We start from the raw sequence: 24,231 nt of genomic DNA, 5'->3' as shown, positions 1-24,231 counted from the left end.
ACTACAGTTAAAGTTATTACCTCTCTTCCCAAGTGTGCTCTAAGGAAGAGAAAGACAAATGCATCATGGATTGTCAGAGTTGGAATAAACCTACCAGATCATAAGGGCAACCTCACCTGTTACATACACCTGCAGGACAGGGATTATTTCTTATTTGTCTTTAAATCCCAGCACCTAGCACATATTAAGCACTAAAATAGTTTTGGAATGAAAGTGAAACTCCTTCCACTTCTATATACAGCTGACCCTTGAACAACACAGGGCTTAAGGCCACTGACCCTCCATTTAGTCAAAAATCGGTGTATAACTTATAGTAAGCCCTCCACATCTGTATCTGCAGTACCTCCATATCTGCGGTTCAGCATCCTCAGATTCAACCAACCTCAGACTGTGTAGTATAGTAGTATCTACTATTGAAAGAAATCTGCTTATAAGTGGACCCATGTAGTTCAAACCTATGTTGTTCAAGGGTCAACTGTATAAGGAAAGGGACACAGAGAGAAGTTAAGGTCGCTTAGAAATAGCACTAAGTCTGCCGATGCATGCCCTGGCTCATGACCTTAACTTTATATATTTAGAAAAAGGCACCAAGTGATGACGCATTCCACGCAACATCACTGACACTGTTTCAATCTTCATGCCAGAAACATCAATTCTGATTCTAGAACTGGTACTTATACATACTTAACCAAGAAGGATAAATCTGAGTCCCTGTCCTACATCACACTTTAGGACTTGACTGACTGCTGCTCAAAGGATGATGTTTCACCACTACTAAAACAAATGCTCATTAACTAAGTCAGTCAGCCTTTAGTAGGGGCGCACTGTGTGCTCGATACTGCACTAGGGATGAGAAATACAAAGCTGAATAAAACATGTTCTCTGCCCTTGAAAAAATTCACAGACTACTGGTTGAAACAAATGTCGAGCAAAATTATTTCCATAATGTAAGACATGCTATAATCATGGTGCTAAGGGAACAGAAAGAAGGTGCAGCATCTACCTCTCCTGGGAACAAAGCAGCTGATGTCTGCCCTGAGTCTTGATGGATAAGTCACAGAAAGAAAGAGAAGTCGCTAAGCCAGAGGGAATACATGCAAAAACATTAAATATGAAAGGCATGGCCTGTGCTAAGCACAAGTGGCTGTATCTGAGATAAAAAACCAAACAGGTAGCAAGGAGCTTGTGAAAAATCTATATACAGTCAGCACTCCATATCTATGGGATCAACAAATTGCAGATCGAAAACATTTGAAAAAAAGAAAATTCCAAAAAGTTCAAAAGGCAAAAGTTGAACTTGCCACACACCAGCAACTATTTACATAGCATTTCTGTTGTATTTACAACTATTTGCCTAGCCTTTACATTATTAGGTATTATAAGTAATCTAGAGATGATTTAAAGTATACAGGAGAATGTACATAGGTTATATGCAAATACTATACTATTTTATGTAAGGAACTTGCGCATCCTCAGATTTTGGTACTGATCCCCCACAGATACCAAGGGATGACTGAACAATGCCATGGGCAATAAGAAGCCACTACAGGGTTAGGCATACGTGGTAGACAGAGTAATCCCACCCCTACCCCTCAAAGATGGCCATGTCCCAACATCAGAACCTATGAATACCCTACATAGCAAAGGGGGAATTAAAAACGGAATTACGGTTGCTACCAGATGATTTTAAAATAGGGAGATTACTCTAGATTATCCAGATGGACCAAATCTAATTACGTAATTCATTAAGGCTGAGACCCTTTCCCAGGTGGGTTAGAGAGATGAAATGGAAGAAAGAAGAGATTCAAAGCATGAGATGGACTCAACCTGCCTTTACAGGCTTTAAAGATGGAGGAAGGGGAATATGAACCAAGGAATGTGGGTGGAATCTAAAAAGCTGAGACAACCCTAAACTGACAGCTAGCAAGGAAACAGGGATGCCAGTCTCACGAACGCAGGGAATTGAATTCTGCTAATAACCCAAATGATCAAGCAAACAGGGTTGAGTCTCCTCATTCTTGAACACACAACATGTCTCCATTTATTAAGACCTTCTTTGATTTCCTTCACCATGATTTTGTAGTTTTCAGCATAAAAGTCCTGTACACAATTTGTTTAGACTTACACCAGAGTATTTTGTTTGTCTGTTTGTTTTGGAGCAGTGGTAAACAGTGTTGTTTTCCAAAAGTCATTGCTAGAATATAGAAATACAATTGATCGTTTTGTTCAGGTAAAAAACAGATAATATAAATTTACCCTCTGAATATTTAAGTGTTCAGTACAGTACTGTCAACTGCATTCCTACTGTTGTACAACAGAGCTCTAAAACTTTTCCTCTTGTGAAACACAATTGATTTTTGTTTATCCTGAATCCTGAAATCTTGCTGAACTCAGTGATTAGTTCTAGTTCAAAAAGTTCTTTGAACTTTTCTGTGTAAACAACTATGTCACCTGTAAATAGGGACAGTTTTATTTCTTCCTTTCTGATTCATATGCGTTTTATTTCATTGTGGCCTCAGTGCTCTGGCGAGAACTTCTAGCACTGTGTTAAGAGTGTTAAGAGGGAAAGTCCCTGCTTTGTTCCCAGTCAGAGGGGAAAAGCATTCAGTATTTCACCACTATATACCATAGTAGCTACAGGATTTTTGTAGATTCATGTTATCAAGTTAAAGTACCCCTCTGTATTAGTTTCCTAGGGTTGCTATAACAAAGTATCACACAGTGGGTGACTTAAAACAACAAACTTATTCTCATAGCTCTGGAGTCTGGAAGCTCAAAATTAAATTGTCAGCAGAATCAGGCTCCCACTGAGGCTATGGATAGAATCCTTCTTTGCCTCCTCTTAGCTTCTGGTGGTAGCTGTTAATCTAGGATTCCCATACCTCTGTCATCACGTTGTATGCTCCCGATGTCTCTTTTCTTCTTATAAGGACACCTGTTATATCAGATTAAGAGTCCATTCTACTCCCTATGATCCCATCTTAATTAATCTGCAATAAAGTCACATTTCTAAGGTGCAAGTTAGGACTTAAACATATCTTTCTGGGGAACACAATCCAATCCATAACATCTATTCTTATTTTTATGACAGTTTTTATCATGAAATAGGGGTTAAGTTTTATCAAATGCTTTGTCTGCATCAATTGATATGATCAGGCGACTGTTCTTCTCTAGCCTTGTCCATATAGTATATTACAATAAGGATTTTTGTGTCTATATTCATGATGGACATTGCTCTGTAAAGGTGGAGGTTTCAGGTTTGTTTTTGTTTTGTCTTGTTATTGTTTTTGTCTGGTTTTGCTATCTGTACAAGCTTCATAAATTGCAAACTGTTCCCTGCTCTTGTATTTTCTAGAGACTGTGTAGAATTGATATTATTTTTCTTCAAATGTTTGGTAAAATTCTCTAGTGAAATCATCTGTACTTGATCTTTCAAGGAGTTTCAAATTAGTAATTCAATTTCCTTAATAGACGACTATTCAAATTTTCTATCTCATATTGGGAATGTTGTAGTACTTTATGCTTTTCAAAGAATTGGTCTTTTTCATCTAACTTGTCAATTTTGTGTGTTTACAGTTGTTTGTAGCATTCCCTTATTACCCTCTTGATGTAGGGTCTATAGTGATATTCTCTGTTTCATTCCTGATATTGGTAATTTGTGTCTTCTCTTTTTTTCCTCATCAATATTAACAAAGGCTTGTCAATTTTATTAATCTCTCCAAAGAGCCAGCTCCTTGTTTCACTGATTTACTCTATTGTTTTTCTGGTTTCAATTTAATTGATTTCTGCTGTTTATTATTTCCCTCCTTCTGCTTGCTTTGGGCTTACTTGCTTTTCTTTTTTTTTTAAGATTCTTTTTTTTTGGCGGCACCACACAGCTTGCGGGATCTTAGTTCCCTGACCAGGGATTGAACCCAAGGCCTTGGCAGTGAGAGCACGGAGTCCTAACCACTGGACCGCCAGGGAATTCCCTATTTTTTTTAGATTCTTAAGGTGATAACTGAAATTACTAATGTGAGCCTTTTCCTCTTTTCTAATGTATGTGTTTAGTGCTATAGTAATGCTTTAGATGTGTCCCACAAATTTTGAAATGTGGTATTCTCATTTTCATTATGCTTGGTATATTTTTTTTTTCTTTTGAGACTTCTTCTTTGACCCAAGGACTATATAGAAGTGTGTTGTTTACTTTCCAAATGTTCAGAAGTCTTCCTGTTATCTTTCTGTTAGTGATTTCTAGTTTGAGTCCATTTTGGTGAGAGAACACATTTAGTATGATTTCAGTTCTTTTAAATTTGATGAGGTTTGCTCTGTAGCCCAGGATATGGTCTGTCTCGGTATATGTTCTGTGGTAATAAGAAAAGAATGTGTATTCTTTTATCATTGGATGGAGTCTTCTATAAATATACGCTTTTGCTTGATGGTGGTGTTGAATTTTTTATACCCTTAGTGATTTTCTGTCCACATGTTGTATCAATTGTTGACTTAGTTGTTAAGTCTCCATATCTAATTGTGGATTTATCTATTTTTCCTTTCAGTTCTATTATTTCTTGTTTCATGTGTTTTGCATATCTGTGATTTGACACATACACATTTAGGATTGAGCTTTTGGTGGTTTGACTCTTATTATATAGAATCAATCTCTTTTACTTCCTTACTCTGAGGTCTAAATTATATTAAAAATAGCCACAACTGCTTTCTTTTGATTAACATTTATATATATGTCTATTACGCTTTTACTTTCCATTTGCCTATATCAATATATTTGAAGTAAATTTCTAATAGAAAATATATAACTAGTGATATTTTTAATCCAGTCTGCAAATCTCCTTTAATTAGCATATAACCATTTACACCTAATGTAATTATTGATATGTTAAGGTTTCAGTCAACCATTTTTTTTTTGGTTTTTGTTTGTTCACTTTATCTTCTTTTTCCTGACTTCCCATGGTTTACTTCAACATGTTTTAGAATTCCATTTTGATTTACCTAATGTGTTTTTCTGTCTTGCTGGCTGCCCCTTTCATGGTCCCCTGGCTTAAGAGTAGTAGTAGCCTTTTATTGGGATTTTGTCTATGCTTATTAGTATTTCTAGGTTGCTGACTTCTTTAGGTCCAAATCTGGGATCAAAGAGGCAAAAAGAAAATTCACAGAACTCACCACCATGTTGTTCCTTGGGTCCCAAGTTCCCTAGCCTACGTGCCATTTTGTATTTATTTCATATACAATGTCTTATTTTTTTTAGTTGTGCTTAGTGAGGAATAGGTAAAAGTACATCTACTCCATCTTCTTAGAAACACAAGTTTGAAACATCTACAGTTAACATGTGAGAATAGGCAGAAACTCCCAACCAAGGCACCTGAGAAAAGGCAGTGAAGATGACATAACAAATCTTAAGGAATACACCAGAAACTAATACAACATTGTAAATCAATACTTCATGAATAAATAATTTTTTTAAAAAAATCATAAGAAGAGAGAAAATAGATAAGAGTCAAGGGTCAACTGCTGAAGTGAGGTCAAATAAAAACTGAAAAGAACCATTAAAAGCTGAATTCAAGACCAGTTTATAAATAACTCTGTAATAGTAAAATTCTGATTGCAGAAGAATTAAAAAAAGAAAAAGGGTGGTTAGAATAGACATAATAAATGTAATAGGGGATAAAGATTTGATGGGAAAAATCTGAAGGAGAAACAAGAAGAGGTAAACAAACAAATAGTTAAAATAGGGTATAACAAGCATTAGGACAAACGTAAGCAAAGGATGCTAAAGAAGCAGGTAAGGTAACTACCTAATGTGGCAGGGGCTAGAAAAAAATCCTCAATCAAAGAAAATTTTATGCCTACAATCTTCACATGGAAAGATGCTAACATATCTTCAGTTTAAAAAGCAGATATGGTAATACGGTAATTTCTACTTTTTTTCAAAAATATGTGTTTTTGTTCCTTTATAGGAAATGTGACACGTATGCGGAGCTATACAGACACATTCTTAATTATCTCCTACCTAATCAGCTCACTCATTTACCTGCCGGTTTCCAATCCATGTATGAAACACTGGCTAACATCCATGGCAAAACGAGCATTCCAGGCAAGTGTTCTACTCTCTCATACATCCACATGCTTCTGCTCCCACCAAGAATCAGATGGATTGGTTTCCAAATGCATTTTTGCCAGTTGTACTTATTGCTATAATTATGTAATTTAAACTACATAAACAGACAACATATCATTGGGAAAAGTGTTGTTGTTCCTATGAAAATTAAGTCTAATGCTTTGGAAACATTTTTTAAAAGATGACATTTAAACAGTGCTATAGAAGTAGATGTAGACGCAAGCGTAAATATATTGAGAGATCATCAAAAAGACTTTTTTTTAAAGAGTAAGAATTCTATTCTCAGGTTACTTTGTAGAGCCCCCACTTTCCTGTTCCCCAGTAAAACACCATCATGAGGGCAACAACGCATCATGACTATGGTTTATGCAGTCAGCCTTTGTCTCCTCCAAGAACAGCTCTGGGTTCCACATCGAACATCTACAGAAAAAAATGGATGTTTATGTTTTGAACTTTTAAAAAAAAAAGGGTATATGTGAATCATTTAGTTTATGATTCCCTGCTTTAACCAACTTTTTTCAAATAAACAGCAATAGAGGTAAACAAGAGAACCTCCTCACACACACCCACTCCTACCCAAGAAGTTACAGTGTCCAAGTAGGTGATGCTATTCATTTCTCCTTCATTTTGCTTTTGTGTATTGTTTATTTTCCTGCCATGAATTTATATTTTTAATAGTAAGACAGCATTTTTTAATTACGAAAAACAATAATTTTACATGAACGCCTAGGGAAGCACAAAGTTATTTTGCTAAAAATCAACATAAGGAGCTTCTTGAAAGAGGATAAAATACATCACTGGTCACATGTGACAGAGTAACAAATTTCAGACCTTAAACTTAGAAGGTCAGCTTTAATATGTATAATATCCAGATCCAATTTACATTTCTATGTCAGAGCAATATATCACCAATGCTGAATATAATTATAGCTTATTTTAAGCTTTCATTTTTACCTACTCTTAGCAAGGTGACTAATTACTTAAGATGAAGAGTTCTGGGGAGAGTACAAAGCAATTAACATGCTCTGTAGGGCAAAACAAACATACACCTACATCCCATTCAACAGGCCATCCACAAAAATGACACTAAATTATACAGGCGGATAGGAAATTTAGGAACTAAATAATGTTCTGATTGTAAAATCTATCAAACTTCAAAATACAACCATTAACATGTATATTTTCTAGGAATTGACTTTTAAAGAAATTATGTATTTAAAACTAGCTATTTATTCCTCCCTCTAATATTAGATGAAATAATGAAGTAACAAACTGAATAATCCATTCTCATAGTTACTTTTTAGCTACAACATATTCAAGGGGATAAAATGTCTAGAGAAAGTATTCCAAATAAAATGTAAAGACAACCAGATGAACTGCAATGACGAAAAACAAAGCACCTTATACAAGAAACATGAGTTCTTTATCTTTAGATGAAAAGATAGTAGGAGAACTACAGATTTAACATAATCACTATGCACTCTAATGAAAACTTAAGCCTACTATTAAAAGTAACATTGCAGAAATTGAAATAGTTTAAAACTATTAAATAGTTTAAGTATTAGTAAGCAAATTTCTTAGTATCAAATGCATCATTACTTTAGGAAAGCATTAACTGAATTATTCATTTTAGTATTAGTAAGCAAATTTCTTAGTATCAAATGCATCATTACTTTAGGAAAGCATTAACTGAATTATTCATTTTAAATACAGACTAATTTGACAGCCAACAAATGGGGAAAGAAAAATTGTCATCACACTTAAGGCCTTCCACCATCTGTTCCCACCCTAAATACTTGCTACTACTGCCTAATACTAGTCCAGCAGATCAGATCAGTCCATAAATTTAACTATTAAGTCCATAATCTGCCCTTGATTCTGTCAAGTTCATTCCTAGCTTCACTCATAATGCTCCCCTCCACAGAATTACCTCTTCTCTAACCAATGAAACGATTTCATCTTTCAAGGGCCAGTTCGAATTTCCTCCTTGTTTGAACTCTCACTAATTTAAGTTTCTCCATTTGCTCAAAGGGTTTCATTCCCGTGATCCCAGATATTCCTCCAATTACTGCCCATTTATTTCTCTCCTTTCTTTTATAGCAGAAGGTCTCAAATGATTTCATCACAGGTGTAGTCAGTACATCTTCATCCATTCACTCCATCTCACTTCAATCTGGCTTCTGCCAAGCAGTCTCCACAAAATTACTTTTCTCAAAGGTCACTAACAGCCCTCCCCTTGCTAATTCCCACTGTATTACCTTGCCCCACCTCAGCAGCATTCTATGTGGTTTGCCACCCCCTTCTTTTGAAACACTCTTCCTCTCTTAGGTTCAGGAAATCAGCCTCCTGGTTTTTCCTCCTCCCCACCAGCCAGAGCTCAATCTGTTTTCCTGGCTTCTCCTCCCTTTCTGGGCCACAAATAATTGCTGAGTTCCTCAGAGCTTCTTCCAGGAACTCTTCTGTACCTTGCTCTCTTTCCAGATGCATGTGCACAGATACATACACGCCAGCCCTGGATCTCTGCCATTCTCAGAGCTTTATGTACAATCCACATATAAAAACAGTACATATCTCCACTCCACATTTCTCCACTGAGCTGCAGACTCACATATCTGGCTCCTTGCCCGATATCTCAAATTGTGAAACTCTTGGACATATCAAACTTAACATGTTTAAAAGAGATATTTGATTTTCTTCTCCAAAATGCATGGAATCAGTAACAATCATTTTCCTCTCTCCCAGCATGGATGACGAATGTCGCCTGCCATGCACGAAGGATGTTGTAGACATCAGCCTCTGTAGCCACCCCCAATGGTGCACCTTGAGGGGATTCAGGATGGAGAAAAACATGATACTGGCCCTGGATAGTTAAGGTGCATATCAAAGGAACAATTTCAACAAGCCCAGACTCTTGCATCTTCCCATACACAGAAAACTGCTAAATTCATTAACTTGAGATGTCTGGTTTTCTTTAATTAGCAGTAATTTTTAGATATTCTGACTACCTGGGGTTTTTTTCTTTTACAAAAACTCCTATATATCTTGGCTCCTCCCTTACCTCTTCCGAACAGTCCCTCAGAGCTATCTGAGAGGCTGTCTCCTGGGCTTAAGTCCTCAGTAAGTCTGCTAAATAAAACATAACTCTCAACTTTTAGGTTGCGCAATTTTTTTTTCAGTCAACACCAGTTAACAGCACTGCTATCGACCTCTTTGCTCAAGTCAAAAATCCAGGTTTTCTTTCATTCACAGCCCACATCCAATCCATCAACATGTCCTACTGTTTCTACTTCACTTTATCTGCAAAATCCACCCAGCTCCTCGCCCACTACTACAATCCTTATCCAAGCCCCCTCATCCCTCCTGTGGCTACTTCCACAGCCTCCCTTCTGCTCTCCCTGTCCACTCTCTCCCATCTTGAATCTATTCTCTCCACAGAGCAGGAGTGGTCTTTTTAAACAGGTAAGTTAGAATACATCACTTCCTGCTTTAAACTCCTTAATAGCCTCCCACTTACTTAGAATAAAAATCCAATTTCCCTACCATGACTTTAAGACCCTCATGACCTGGCCACTGCCCACCTCTCTGACGGTCCCATCCGCCTGCCACTGTTTCTCCACCTCAGGTCTCTGCTGCCCAGGAGAGGACCAGCTCCAGGACCTGCCAATGCCTAAGCTTCTCTTACCTAGTTCCTTGTCCTCCTGATCTCTTAAACTTCACCATCTCAGACTTTCTCTGACAAGCTTGCATCTAAAAGCTCTCTATGCTTTACTGTTGGTCCCATACTTTTTCTTGACTGAACTGATGATATCTTTTATTTACTTCTATTTTCTATGACTTTCCCCAGTATGCCTCTTGTTACTGTGGTACCTCACACAGGTAGAATATTACACCCTCAGCTGTAATCTAGTGGCATGTTATCCATGACACATACTTAAGGACTTAATTAGATAAGAGCTGGTGGTACATTTATTCTTTAGTGTTTGTTAGGCATTTCTCTCCAAATGGAATCTGAGCAATGTGAGGACCAGGAGAAGTGCTTGCACCTCTTCTAGTTTTGTAACAGGGAGGTCCATATAGACACTAAAGTACCTGGCCTTCTACCCTGAAGAATGAGCAAGACAGGCTCATGCATATCACTTCATTTCATGCTTTAAGTTCCCTATTCTCTCCTTACTATTTAAGTTCATTTAACCTGCGCTCTGATATTCTCTTCTGAGCCCCATATTAAGGTTCTACAACAACAGAACATTTTGTCCCCCTCCTCAGAAATTCACAGCATGACAGAGGAAGCAGCCATACCTAGACTCAAGAGTGAAAAGGCTCAAAACAAATGCACAAGGAAAATTACATGAATTTCTGATCTCTACAACTGTGTTGTCCAATAGGTAGCCACTAGCGACGTGTGTATACTTAAATTTAAATTAATTAAAATTTGATTGCTCAGTCACAGTAGCCACATTTCAAGTGCTTGACAGCCACCTGTGATGAGTTCGAAACACCATAGACACAGCGCATTTCCATCGCTGTACAAAGTTACTGGACTTCTGTTCAAATGAGCCTAATTTCTCTTTGGCCCTGCAGAGACACTCCAGGTGACCTTCCTGGTTCTAAGCTTAATGTGAGTGTTTCTTTTCTGTTACCTTTTATAAATTTTAACATACAAAAGATGTTTAACATATGAAAAGTATACCTATTTCTTTCTGATGTACATTACACCTGTAACAAAATAAACAGAAATCTGTGGTCAGTATAAAATTGAGTTTTACTCTATACGATTTTCTGAATCAAAGAAATTAAAACTTCCTTCTATTGCCAATATACTGTGCCTCCTTTAATATTAAGGCCTTTCTTTATTTATAGTTATATATTTCTCTATGTAGAGTTATGTCAGAGAATATCAAGACAAGGATCAACTTACTTAAATTCTTTACTTAACCCACTCAGCAATATACTCAACACATAATGTCAAGACCAAAAAATTAGTCTCAGAACTAAACTATATAAATTTTCATTTGTAGGATACCAAATAACTAGAAGCTTTAGTGCCTGCAGTACAAATAATTTTTCCACTGAAAATATTTATCTTTACCAAAGAAACCAAAGTATTCAGTAAATAACATCATACTGATAGCTATTATAGATTTGAACACAGAAGGTTTACATTTCTGAAAACGCAGACAATTATCACCAAAAAGAAGAAAGTTTCTTATATTTTGCCTTTACATCCATAAGAAATTGTTTAAGATTAACAGCAGTTTTTTTTTCCCAAATTGCAGTAATCAAATCTTTTCAAATAGTTTTCATTCATATATTCTCCCTTTTATGCCTGAATATCAAACTACTCTATTTTAAAAGCAAAAATTTGAGACTCTATGTTACATTGTAACTGACTTTATATTTGAATAGGATTTTTTTTAATTAATCTTGGCTATTCAAACAGCAATTTATATTTCACTTTGAATAGACTGGGAGACATATATTTTAAAATAGATTGGCAGCACTTTACAATTCTACGACTTTTCATGTCAAGTATAAACTGAGCTATATAGCTCTTATTCACCATTTGCAGAAAATATGTATTTCTCTGTTAAAAGCAATTACTCTATTTTCGATGTACTCTACTTTTATTGTTAACCTTGCATTCAAAGTCAAAGCTTTAAGATACAGGTAAAGTTAACTTTGAAACCAAATAATTATAATATATTTTAATATATCTATGAGCCAAAGCCAAGCTACAGTATGAATGACGATGCACAAAGGAGAAAGCCTCCCAACCAGTGGGGAACATTCAACCTTCTAGAGAGTCTCTCAGAAAAATGACACCAGCTTTGGAGCTGTTGTGAAAAATGCATTGGAAAGTAATGGCTTGCCCTTCAAAAATATCAAGTTAGTATTCACTTGAAAACATTAATAACTATTTTCTTCCAGGGCATGTTTTATTAATATTTCATTCATTTAAAGCACTTTGGAAAGAACAGCAAGCAAAATGGCCTAAAATTAGAGGTAATTCTCAACAAATATTTCTTTAATAAGCAATACTGTCATAAAAGTTACAAATCCTGAATGATAATTTACACATAAATAATGCAAGGCATATCCCAAGATATATGGCAATGTCTAAAGAGGTAAAGAAGAATATTAACATCCTACCATCCTACCTACGCTTTGACTTCTTACTGGAAAACAACCTGGAAAAAATGCTTGTAAGAGGTAAAAGTAAGCACATCTCTGAGGAAATTTCTGTTTAAAAAAAAACACGAACCTCACTAATATTTTTAATCTACCAAAGGGGATGTTTCTATGACTTCTATGATGTGCCATATTGCCAATTTCCTCATCCTGACCACAGGTAGTCAAAGTGAAGGCCACCATGGACCAAAGCTATAGCACTCTGTCAGACCAGCCTCTCCTTTCCTTTCCTACTTTTTATAGTTGGTATGAAGCCCACTCCCTTAGCCTTATCCCACCAAGACTATAGTCCCTGCTGTAGGCAGCCTCCCTTAGATCACTCTTTGATTCTCTTGATATGAATGTCTACTCATCCTTGGAGGTTTTAAAATATAAGCTTTAATCTTTAAGACTTTAACTTCATATGTATTCTCATAGTCTTGAACATAACTTTGAGAAAATAATAATCATGCAATAAATATATCAAAGAAATATGCAGCTACTCAGAAAAACCAAGGCATTTAAGCAGCACTGTATAATAAAATATAACAGAAATGGTATGTATGTGTTGTCCAATATGGTAGCCACAGCCACGTGTCTACTGAGCACATGAAATGTTGCCCTTTTTTTCATTAAACTTTAATTAATTAAATTTAAATAGCCACAAGTGACTAGTAGCTACTGTATTGAACAGCACAGGAAAGAAAACAGAGTCATCTACATTACTAACCTTCCTGACATCATTACTGAAGAGAAAGAAAGAGAAAGACAGGAAAGGAAAATGAAAGACGAAAACTACAAGAATGTACATTACCAAGGAACACCTTTACTCCTCTTGCCCATTCAGAAATTATCACTGTAAATATGTATAAACTGCTAGTTTTTCTAAGGCTGATTTTCAAAAAAAATCTTTTTATCTCATGTCTTAATTTAAATTCCAAAACACCACGAGAATAAAAATAAACTGGAGCATATTATTAAAGAACATTATCCTCCTTCCCTCATTTCTACAAAGGGAGAGGTCTTCTACTATATTCCCCATAAAGCAACATTGGGGGTTACTTCTGGTCACTCCCTCTACCTCGTTATTGGAATATCCCCCAGGAAAAATTACTTTATCAAATTGGTGAAAGTGGAGAAAAAAACAGAACGCTCCTACCTGCATAGGAACCTGGCCTGCAGTTACCTATTCTCTCTACCTATTACTACATGATAAGTGATTCAGTGGGAAGAAGTAAGAAGTATATTTCACCTTCAAGCCCCAGTTTTGCTTTTCACTCTAGCTTTTCCAGCAGTACAGCTGATTTTGTTTCTTACCCTGCTTCTGTATCTACTTTTTAAATGTATTTCAGAATGCAAAAGCAAAAAGACGGTGTAATTAGCATCACCATAAAACCCAGTATTTTGCATGTGTACGTGTCAAACAGGACAGAAGTTGAATTACAGGAAACTGAATAAATGGTAACAGGTCTCTTTTTTGTGGGATTTAGGGGTGAGTCATAGAGAAAGAAGACTTTGGGAGGCCAAGCAAAAGAAAGATACTGAAAAAGTGCTGAAGCAAATGCAGGACCTGAGAGATGACTGTTTATTTCACTTGACCAAGTTGACTGTGTTTAAGTAGAGGTCGTTTCAAGAAATTCAGAGCAGGGTAACCCTTTGTATCTTAGAAAGTTTTTGACCTGATTCAAGTCCTGAGGCACACTATAAAAGCACTTTTATTTACATCTTCTAACACTAAAATAAAGAACCTAAATGTCCAATGAAACTAAAAACTGGAAAAAAACAAAAATTTAACACTTATTGACCTATTATGTATCCCAATAAATAATGCACTGATACTCAGCCCATTTCTTCTCACTCCCCTTCCCCACTTCTATTCTGTTCTGTTCTTGTCTCAAAGGGGCTGAACCTGCAGGCTGCAGTTCCCAGGCTTTGTAATCAACTGCTCTCTGCTAGGTTTGACCAGAGGGAAGGTGAAGAAAGAATAACAAGGATGTTTCTCTCCCTCTCTCTCTCCCTTGGCAGTTTCTCTGCAACAGTTGCATCTTCCCCATGGATCCAGTTTCTTCCACTCAACACCAGGCTGTGAGCTTCCAGAGCATTGCCTTTCCCTCCAGCACAGGGGTGGAGCAACTTCCGCTGTTGCGAACCTCCACTACCTCACTGCTCCCTATTTGGTTTCTCAGTCTTTCCATCACCCATTTAACCAATTTCTGGCATTAACTTCTTTTTTAAAAAGCGTATAGCATGCGCTCTGGTTCCTGTTTTCCTCTCAGGACCCTGACAACATGTATAATACACACATATACATATATGTGCATTAAAGTTTGATTCCGATTTCATCTCCAACTTCTTCCTAGAAAAGCATCTTTGGTAAGAACAAGGAAAGGAACAGAAACTCTTTAAGAATCATAATATGGTATAATAAAGCTTTAAGAAGAGAAACGTTTGACTTGTAGATGTTTTAGTTTGAGTGCTCTAAAGAGCCTGTACCACCCTTACCCCACCACAATGTCATTGATAGAATCCACTGACCAAGACGAGGGACTCTGCAGGCACGGTTGAAGGATGAAGGCCTGGGGGGATTGGCAGTGATAATAAAGGAGGGACAAGAAGCCTTCCTCACTCAAATATCTCTACATCATACTCATTGTCCCTTCCCTCAACTATGGGAGGGAGAGGGGATGTAGGAAACCCAGACTTCTACCGGGTTCACTCTCTCCATGAATTTCTTGGATGTTTCTGAGGAATATTAACACACCCACAAATGTCTAATGTCAAAGTATGATTTTCAGAAAGATAAAAACATTGCTCACCCAAATAAAGCCAGCAGTGTCAAATACTTACCACATTAATGAGAGAACCAGCAAGATGGTGAGGCTGGTTCAAAAAGAATTGGAAAAACATCAGAAGATATATAATGACTTAAAGAAAGGATAGTAGAAGAAGAACAATAATTTAAATATAAAACTAATTAATATCCTGCAGGGCAATAAACGTGCAACTTCTGGGGTTTATCTTTAAAAAATAAAAATTTAAAAAGCAAGCAACAGTAAGGTAAAATAACATAATACTAACATATGCATTAAAAATTTAGGGCAAAGGCACACAAGACCCTATTAACGGTTCACCACTGAGCAGCAGGCTTTGACAATCAAATGACAAAAGAGATGAAGACTTTTTCTTTTCTGGTTATACCCGTCTAAGAAATACAGATTTTTGACATAAGAATACAATGCCTTTATAATTTAAAATTTCTTATCCAACTTTCTTTTTCCTGGTATTAAACTAGATATCCATGACCACCCTCCCAACAACAGTCACCGAGACATGATTTTTAAATTGTGTCTGAGGTGACAAGAAAGTACAGTCTCCTCAAAAGCAAAATTTAAAGAGAGAGAAAGAGAGAGGAATTTAGACAGGTAAGCCTGCCTCAAGCCTCATCTGCTCTGGGGGACAAACGTGAAGCCCTGGAAACCCAACATCTCCTTTGTGGTAGCTGAGCAGAGCGAATAGAACAAGTGTTACAGCCTCAAGCCTGAGAAAAACACCGGCAAAAAGCAAGGCTCTCAAAGGGCCACACCTTAAGTAAGAAGGTGACCTAGTAATAAACCTGCCCAGTAAAGGAGGACATCAAGGCAAATGTCTTCTGATAATTCATAACCCAGTCACACACATATGTGGAGGAAAAAAAACAAAAAAACAAAAACCTCAAACTGGTCATTTTAGTTTAAGGGAGCCCTGGATCATTACGTTCCTAGTAGTAGAAAAGCATTAATTCATTCTAGCAAAATATCTTCAAAATAAATCTCAAAGAAAAAGTTCCAAGGAATAGAAGGTCACACTCTAAAATTACAAAACACACAAAGAAACAAGAAATGAGTAAAGGTGAAAAAAATAAATAAATAACCAACACCAGGAGTAGGCCTGGGAAACCTCTATTTACTAAAATTACAGAGAATATAAAATATTTAATATGTTTAGAGAAATAATAAACAGGATAAAAATAAGCAAGGAGGGGTTTCCCTGGTGGCGCAGTGGTTGAGAGTCCGCCTGCCGATGCAGAGGACATGGGTTCGTGCCCCGGTCCGGGAAGATCCCACATGCTGGGAGCAGCTGGGCCCGTGAGCCATGGCCGCTGAGCCTGCGCATCTGGAGCCTGTGCTCCACAACAGGAGAGGCCACAACAGTGAGGTGCCCGCATACCAAAAAAATAAAAAATTAAAAAATAAGCAAGGAGCATTATGAAAAATTATGAAAAAAGATAAGGAGTTTTGAAACAGCCAAAAATATTATGAGGATGAAATTATAATAATGGAAATTTAAAATACAACTTATAAATTAAATAGCAGATTAGACAATGGTGAAGAAATAATTAGGAAACTAGAAGATATTACAAAGTATTCCCAGAATACAGTACAGAGAGACAAACAGATGGAAACTTCAAAGAGATTAGGAAATAATGGTGTATGGAGTAAGAAGCTCTAACATACAAAACTGAGAGAGGGGGGAATCAATATTCAAAGAGTTAATGGCTGAAATTTTCACAGAACTTATGAAAGACACTAATCATATTCAGGAAGTCCAAAAAACTCCCTAGTAAAAACAAATAAGAAAGAAATTCCACCTAGACACATAGAACACACTATAGAACACCAAAAACAAAACATAATAAAACCAGAGAGAAAAGGCAGATTACCTAGAAGAGCATGAGTTTTAGATAAAAGAGCCTACCTCTCAAAAACAGCAATGTAAGGCAGAAGAAAAAATAGTATCTTCAATGGACTAAGAAAAGATATCAGAAAACCTTAATTTCATGCCCTTAGGAAAACTATTCTTCAAAAGTAAAGGTAAATAAAGTCACTTTCAAACAAATAAAACAGAGTTTTACCACCAAAGGACTCTCACTACTGGAATGTAATGATATACTTGAGCAAAAAGTAAAATCAGAAAAAAATGTGCAAGAACCAAAAAAGGATGAGTATGTATGTGTATAAACACATATACATAAATACATATTTGTAGTATATCTCAGTAGTAACAATAGCTAATTTACAATACTAAAAAAGAAAAAAGAGAAAATTAAAATATCACACAGAACTAGCATACAAATCAAGAGAGGGTGATTGGTGTTAACGTATTTTAAGTTCAGAGGAAGAGAGACTGCTTTTTTGTGTCCCTTTTAAGTACACGCATGTACAGTTTCCTTTTTAAGCGTGTGCATGTTAAATTTCTCTTCTGTTTTCAGATAGAAGAGAATGTCTTCCGAATTAGTAAATGAGGAAAAATGAAATGAGAAATTTAAAATCTATCAAAAGAATTTGAGGAAGAAGAAGGAAGAATACAGAAAAGAATGGGGGAGGGGTGAGCAGGAGGAGGAGGAAGAGGAACATGGAAAAGCAGCATAAACTGAAAATTTTAAATGGAATGTCATATAAATCCCAATATATTTCTACAATTGATATGAACAAAGATTATCAGACAAGATTTTTTTTAAAAGCATCCATGTACTATTTACAATGGATGTTCCTAAAATATAAGAACAAGGTATGAAAAATGATTAATTGTGATAAAATGTGAGTAGCTGCACACAGCATACATAAATATATGAAATACTGAGAGGAAAATGCAAGTCTTCAAAGAGCACATAGAAGATGATGCCATTTAAATAATGTTCAAAAAGATATAAAACCAAGCAATATATTAGGAATACATATATGGTAATCTATAATGCAAAGAAATCCAAAATTCAGGACAGTGGTCACCACGGAATAGTGCGAGAAAGGGACACTGAATTAAGGAGGGAGGCATAGAAGCTTCAAAGTTATAGGCAGTAATCTATATGCTGGCCTCATTAGTAGGTGAGTGGGCACTTATTTCACTATAATGACAAACAGCCTTTTTTTATACGTTTAACATTTTATAAAAATAATTTTTATAGTAAGTCAAACTGTTAGTAACTTCAAATTTTTGTCTTGACTTTTTCTCTTCAGATCAGGTTGACACCAAGGAATACAGTGATCTCGTTTCTTGCCACAAGCCTCCTGTCTCTATCCTCATGTGCAGTACGTGGCACAAAACATTCAGCAACTCCAAAGATAAGCTCTCCTACCAGCTTTATGTTTTAAAGCCCAGAAATGCAGGAAAACTACACTCTAAACATAGCACTGATTAAATGGAATAATGACACATACAGGCTGCTTACTTGCTCTGCAGTAAACATATATTTTACTGCAAAATTTTCTAAAGTGATCTTCTCGAAGTTACAGTTAACTTAATCAAATCTAGTTCCAAAACCTCCTTAGAAATCTTCTAACAAAATGATAAATTGTAAAATATCTCTTGTAAACTTCAAAATGCACACATTAAGCATGAGTAAAGGAAGATAATGCCTAGGGCTTCCCTGGTGGCGCAGTGGTTGAGAATCTGCCTGCCAATGCAGGGGACACGGGTTCGAGCCCTGGTCTGGGAAGATCCCACATGCCGCGGAGCAACTAACCCCGTGAGCCACAATTACTGACCCTGCGCGTCTGGAGCCTGTGCTCCGCAACAAGAGAGGCCGCGATAGTGAGAGGCCCACGCACCGCGATGAGGAGTGGCCCCCACTTGCCGCAACTGGAGAAAGCCCACGCACAGAAATGAAGACCCAACACAGCAAAAATAAATAAATAAATATTTTTTTAAAACAAAAGATAATGCCTAATATCACAAAACACAAAAATCTAAGAAGACTGGTATTTCTGAGACAGAAACCTTATCCTTGACGACCACATCAACTTGAGCAAATGAAGATGCATTCTATAACTAATTTGCTATATGCAAAGATGAGTAATGGACTAAAACGCTTAATATCAATCATAATGATGTTAGTGTCTACCTTTTTATGTTTCTACCTCCACGTATTTGAAAGCTCAAACATAACTGTTGACTGTGTTGAGATCCACTAAAAGTTATGTTTGATAATTTGAAGAAATTGGTCTTTTCACTTGTGTTCCAAAAATAAAGCTTCTATGTCTTTAAGCTCAAAACTGTCCTTGATGTTGAATAATCAATAAAACTTCAAACAGAAGAACTATGTGATCTTCAAATCAAGTCTTTATAAAACAAGGCCAATAATTTGGTATTTAAAGCGCTGGTTTTCACATAATTCACTATGCAGATAGTCAAAGGATGACATGTCTTATAATCGTTACGCAGAGTTTCAGAGGTTGGTGAATGGCTCTAAAATACTGCATATCAGGGATGGGGTGGTGCAGGGGTGCTCTACTTTTTCCTTGATTTTTTTTTTTTTGCGGTACGCGGGCCTCTCACTGCTGTGGCCTCTCCCGTTGCGGAGCACAGGCTCCAGACGCGCAGGCTCAGCAGCCATGGCTCACGGGCCCAGCCGCTCCGCGGCATGTGGGATCTTCCCGGACCAGGGCACAAACCCGTGTCCCCTGCATCGGCAGCTGGACTCTCAACCACTGCGCCACTAGGGAAGCCCTCCTTGATTTTTGATTTAAATAAATCCTGATCCCAAACCAGCATTGGAGAACTGTCATTAATTAGTTCACTTGCTTCTTTTTCAATTGTATTCACAGACATTAAAGAATTTCACTCTGATTTTCTCAATAATACTACAGATCTAATAATAATCTCAAAAGCTTACAAAAAGTTGGAATTCCTTCTCTCTTGAAATTTAGTCACATACTGTACATAAAAAAGAAAATATGAAAACTGACTTTATCAGCAGACACATCATAACTAACTGCAAAGTCCAAAGATTTGATCAGAAATAGCTGCAAGTTTTACATGTTCAGCTAAGTCATTCCTCTAATTGGAGCACTGGGCACAGAAATACTCATGTCTCAATTTTCTATCTACATAAAGTGCCATGATTTCAGAAAAATTTCTCCAATGATATGGTTTTCTATTCTTTCCAATTAAAAAGACTATTTCGTAGGAAACAGCCACACTTGTGAATTGCTGATAATATATTCTATTGTACGTATATTGGCTCAATAGAACTGGCCACTCTCAGGGAAATAATTCCACAAATTTTTATTTTTGAAATATTTATTCTTTCAAATGAAAGAAACATACAGCATTATTTCCCACTGTCTTTATATGGAATCACAATAAATAATTGTATCCATTGTAATATGCCTGAATTCATACATAAAATCCTCTCACAGTTTTTCTTTCACTATCATGTTCATCTACTCAAAATATGAAAAATTAGAAGAGGTAATGGCAGGGTCTATTTCTTATTATACTGAAATTCCATGGTTATTTCCAGTGCCCAGTAGCTGCCAGATAAACTGAAAAATGACTGTAGCTCCCCAGTTGACCCCAAAATACCCTCTTCCTACATTTAAACTCCACAGGAACAGGGCCTGGACCTGCTTTGCTATTTACTCAGGCCCCACATCTAAGATGGTACTTGGAAACAAAACATTGGTACTTGGAAAAGAGCAGGTGCTCAATAACCATTTTTTAAATGAAAACATTTAATAGGTAAAGATTAAGATGGAGACCAGAGCTCTTCATGTATGACTATACCTGTCAAATAAACAAACTCCTAATTCAACTTAGTTTCTAGCAATAGCCAACATTAAACAGAAGAAGGTTAAAACTGTTTCAATCAAAACTTCACTGAGCACTTTCTATGTGCTAAAAGCACTGTGCCTGGTAAAGAGAGGTATATAAGACATATGAAATCCCTGGTCTCATGCCCACCATTAATTTACAGCCTAGAGAACACACTGAAAGTGGTAAAATATGGAAAAATAAAGATAAAATTGAGATAATAGAGATTCTTTGTTTACTCTTCATGCTCCTTACTTCAACCTCACTTTCATGTCTCTCAGCAGGTAGGGTCTTTTTATTTTAAATACTTATACTGTCAAGGATCTTTATCATACTGTAGCCAAACTTCAGAAACATCCGGAATATCAGAATATCAAAAAAAAGTCTTTTATATATCATTAACCTCCAATCATAGTTTTTCATTCTGGCCCTCTAGCCCTTTGTCTATATTTTATACTCACACACACACATATATGCATATATATATATATATATATACATACACATATATATGTATATAGAGAGAGGGCTAGAAAATATTTATATATATTTATGCAGAAATAAGCATTCATTATACAATAAATCAAAACTAATCTACCTTAGACTCTTGCAGCTCAGAAATTCTGATTCTATGACTGTTCAGACATTTTATAACAATTCCTACTTAAAATTTTTCAAGAATATGCTGGACTAAAAGGCCTAAAAACTGATTTAGCAAGACACCTATTGTAGTGTGGCTAGATACAGGGTACCCAGTTAAATGTGGAATTCTGGAAAAACAACAAATAATTTTTTAGCGTAACTACGTCTAAAGCCCAGATTTTACTGGGCATCCTATATTTTTATTTGCTAAGTCTGACAACACTAACCTCCTATGGGCTCCTATAAAGATACCAATTCCAATAAAGGAAATAATAAATTAATGGTATTTCTTGTATATCAAACAGGAATGAGCCAATATATATGTACAATACCAAAATTCAGAGTGAAGCTCAGCCCCATTAAATTGACAGTTTCTGATGACTGTTCTCTTTTGAAAAACTCCTTAAGTTTTTAAAAATTCTAAGAAAAAAAAAAAAGAATGACTTTTTTAAAAGTCCACAGGCTATATATCACTCAATAATAAACACAAAAGGTACTATTGAGACTGTATTTCCACATGCATACAAAAATTATGTATTCAATTTTTACCTTGAGAAGTTGTTGAGGTAGACCACCTATTTACTCACAGGCACCAAGAAGTACTGCATAAAAGTGGCAGATCATGGCATCTGTTTAATTCAGTAATATGCCCTCATGTTCAGAAAGACGAATTACCTCACGGGATTACTCGTCAAAGACACGCGGAGGGACTCCAGGCACGTGAAGAGCCTTTCATCTGCAGACTCCATCTTCAGTTCATGGATGAATTCCTGAGGTGAGATCTGTCGACTACTCTTAACACTTCCCTGTAAAATAAGTTAAAAATTTTTAATTCATGTTGTGTGAAGATTATCCATTAAAATAGTAACTACATTAATCCCACCTTTCATATTAACAGCAGCACACAACTACTCTGAGTAGCATTATTTTGAGAGGATGATTTCCTTACTTCTGCCCATAAATCTATAAATTCATAATCCATGGTATCCACAAAAGATAGCAACATAATATCAAAAGGTTTTCAAATTAAAATAATTGCTTTGTCAAATCCAGATTATCATGGAAAACATAGGAAATATCTGAAGATATACCAATGTGTTTTAGGCACGTGCAAAATAAAAACCAAAACTTAATACCAGAATGACCCTATTAAAATTAATATTCCAAGCAACACAGAAAAACCTGTAAATCTTCAAGCACCTAGTTCTAGGCAATACAGACACAGAGATTATCAAAACCTAAGACTGGAAGGAGAAACGCAAGCAAGGAAACAGTACTATTCAGAGCAGTCTAATTCCTCTAACATGCCACCAAGGGACCAAAGGAGGAACACCCAACTTGGCAGAACAGACAAGGGAAGCCAAGGGGAAGGTAAGTAAGAGGGAGGCAAAGACTTAGACAAGAATACCTTTCAGGCTAAAACATCACACAAAAGCACACACCCAAAAAGAAAAACAAAAGCACATAGCACATATAACTGAGGATAGACACCAGGTCCTGGAGTGGTAGAGCACTACCACACAAACAGCTTTTCCAGGGGGTTTGGAAGGATCACACTGGCAGCAGTATGAAATACATATGAGAAGAGCTGGAGTTCATTCATTATTCAACAAACATTAATTCCCTAAGTGCCTGTCGCTGTGCTAAGTGCTGAAGAAAGACCAGTGAACAAGAGACAAAGATACCTACCTGCACGGAGCTTTATTCTCCACAGGGAAGAATAAAGAATGACAGACAATAAATGTAAAATAATTAACATACATCTCACTGTAGTGTTAAGTGTTATAGAGAAAAATAAAAACAGGAGGAGAAATAAGCAGCATTAGGAGGTGGGATGCAATTTCAAACAGGGTGGTCGAAGAAAAATTAAAGTCTCACAGAAAAGACTCTGAAGGCCTCAAACCTGAATGTTAGAATAAAGGTTTGAAGGAGGTGAGAGCTCTAAACATGCAGATATCTGGAAAAAATTTGTGATGGAGGGGACTGCAGGCCTTACAGGCCACCAAAGAACTTGACTTTTACTCTGAGATCAGAAGCATCAGAAGCAGAAAGACCTGTTGAGAAGGTATGTGTATAGTCCAGATGGGAAATGATGAGGATGCCCAACTAATAATAAACTCCAGAATTATATCTATTTAAATTACAGATTACAAATCTAATGGGAAGAAAAGGAACTGTACATGTCCAAAAGCAGCTAAGTTGAGATGGTAGGAAATTAGATGTATTTTTTCATTTCTTTTTATTTTTATTAATTTGCTACAGCATTGCACAAGGAAACATTCCCAATAATGCAAAACAAATTAGCCCTGGGAAACAGTTGATTTTCATAAATAGCAAGTCATAATTTACTAAAGAAAAATATGCCATTCCATGAAATGGGAGCTAACTGAATCCACATTCTATGGGGTCCTTACAGCAAAGTTCCTAAAGAGATGAGTTCAGGCATCCAAAAACCCTAACAATGCTTTAATTCGCTTTAATGACCCAGAATAGGGCACTTAATGAATGGAATGTCCCCATTAATAAAGTCTTCCAGCTATTATAACTTCTATGTTGGTCAAATCAACATGTTGGTCCCCCTAAAATTGGGAACAAGAGAAGAAATGTCAGCTCTCACCATTCCTATTCAGTATTGTAGTGAAGGTCCTAGATAGTGCAGTAAGGCAGTAGCAACAACAGACACACAGATTAGAAAGGAAGAAGTAGATATGTCTACTAGCAAATGAGATGATTATGTACAT

General features: G+C 36.4%; 1 protein-coding gene across 4 annotated transcripts in view; it reads right to left on the bottom strand.

The window, feature by feature from the left end:
- Positions 1–24,231, bottom strand: part of DIAPH3 (diaphanous related formin 3) — a 548,620-nt gene that overhangs the window by 399,126 nt on the left and 125,263 nt on the right. For all 4 annotated transcript variants that reach the window (XM_029210108.1, XM_029210109.1, XM_029210110.1 and 1 more), the window contains one exon: positions 22,166–22,296. In XM_029210108.1, the coding sequence (XP_029065941.1) occupies positions 22,166–22,296 (131 nt within the window). The remainder of the gene's footprint in view (positions 1–22,165; positions 22,297–24,231) is intronic.

Source organism: Monodon monoceros, unplaced genomic scaffold (genome assembly GCF_005190385.1).
Source record: "Monodon monoceros isolate NGI ecotype Baffin Bay Population unplaced genomic scaffold, NGI_Narwhal_1 Super_Scaffold_8, whole genome shotgun sequence".
NCBI lineage: Eukaryota > Metazoa > Chordata > Mammalia > Artiodactyla > Monodontidae > Monodon > Monodon monoceros.
The sequence above is the reverse complement of the archived record's forward strand: the minus strand, read 5'-3'. Positions and strand labels throughout refer to the sequence as shown.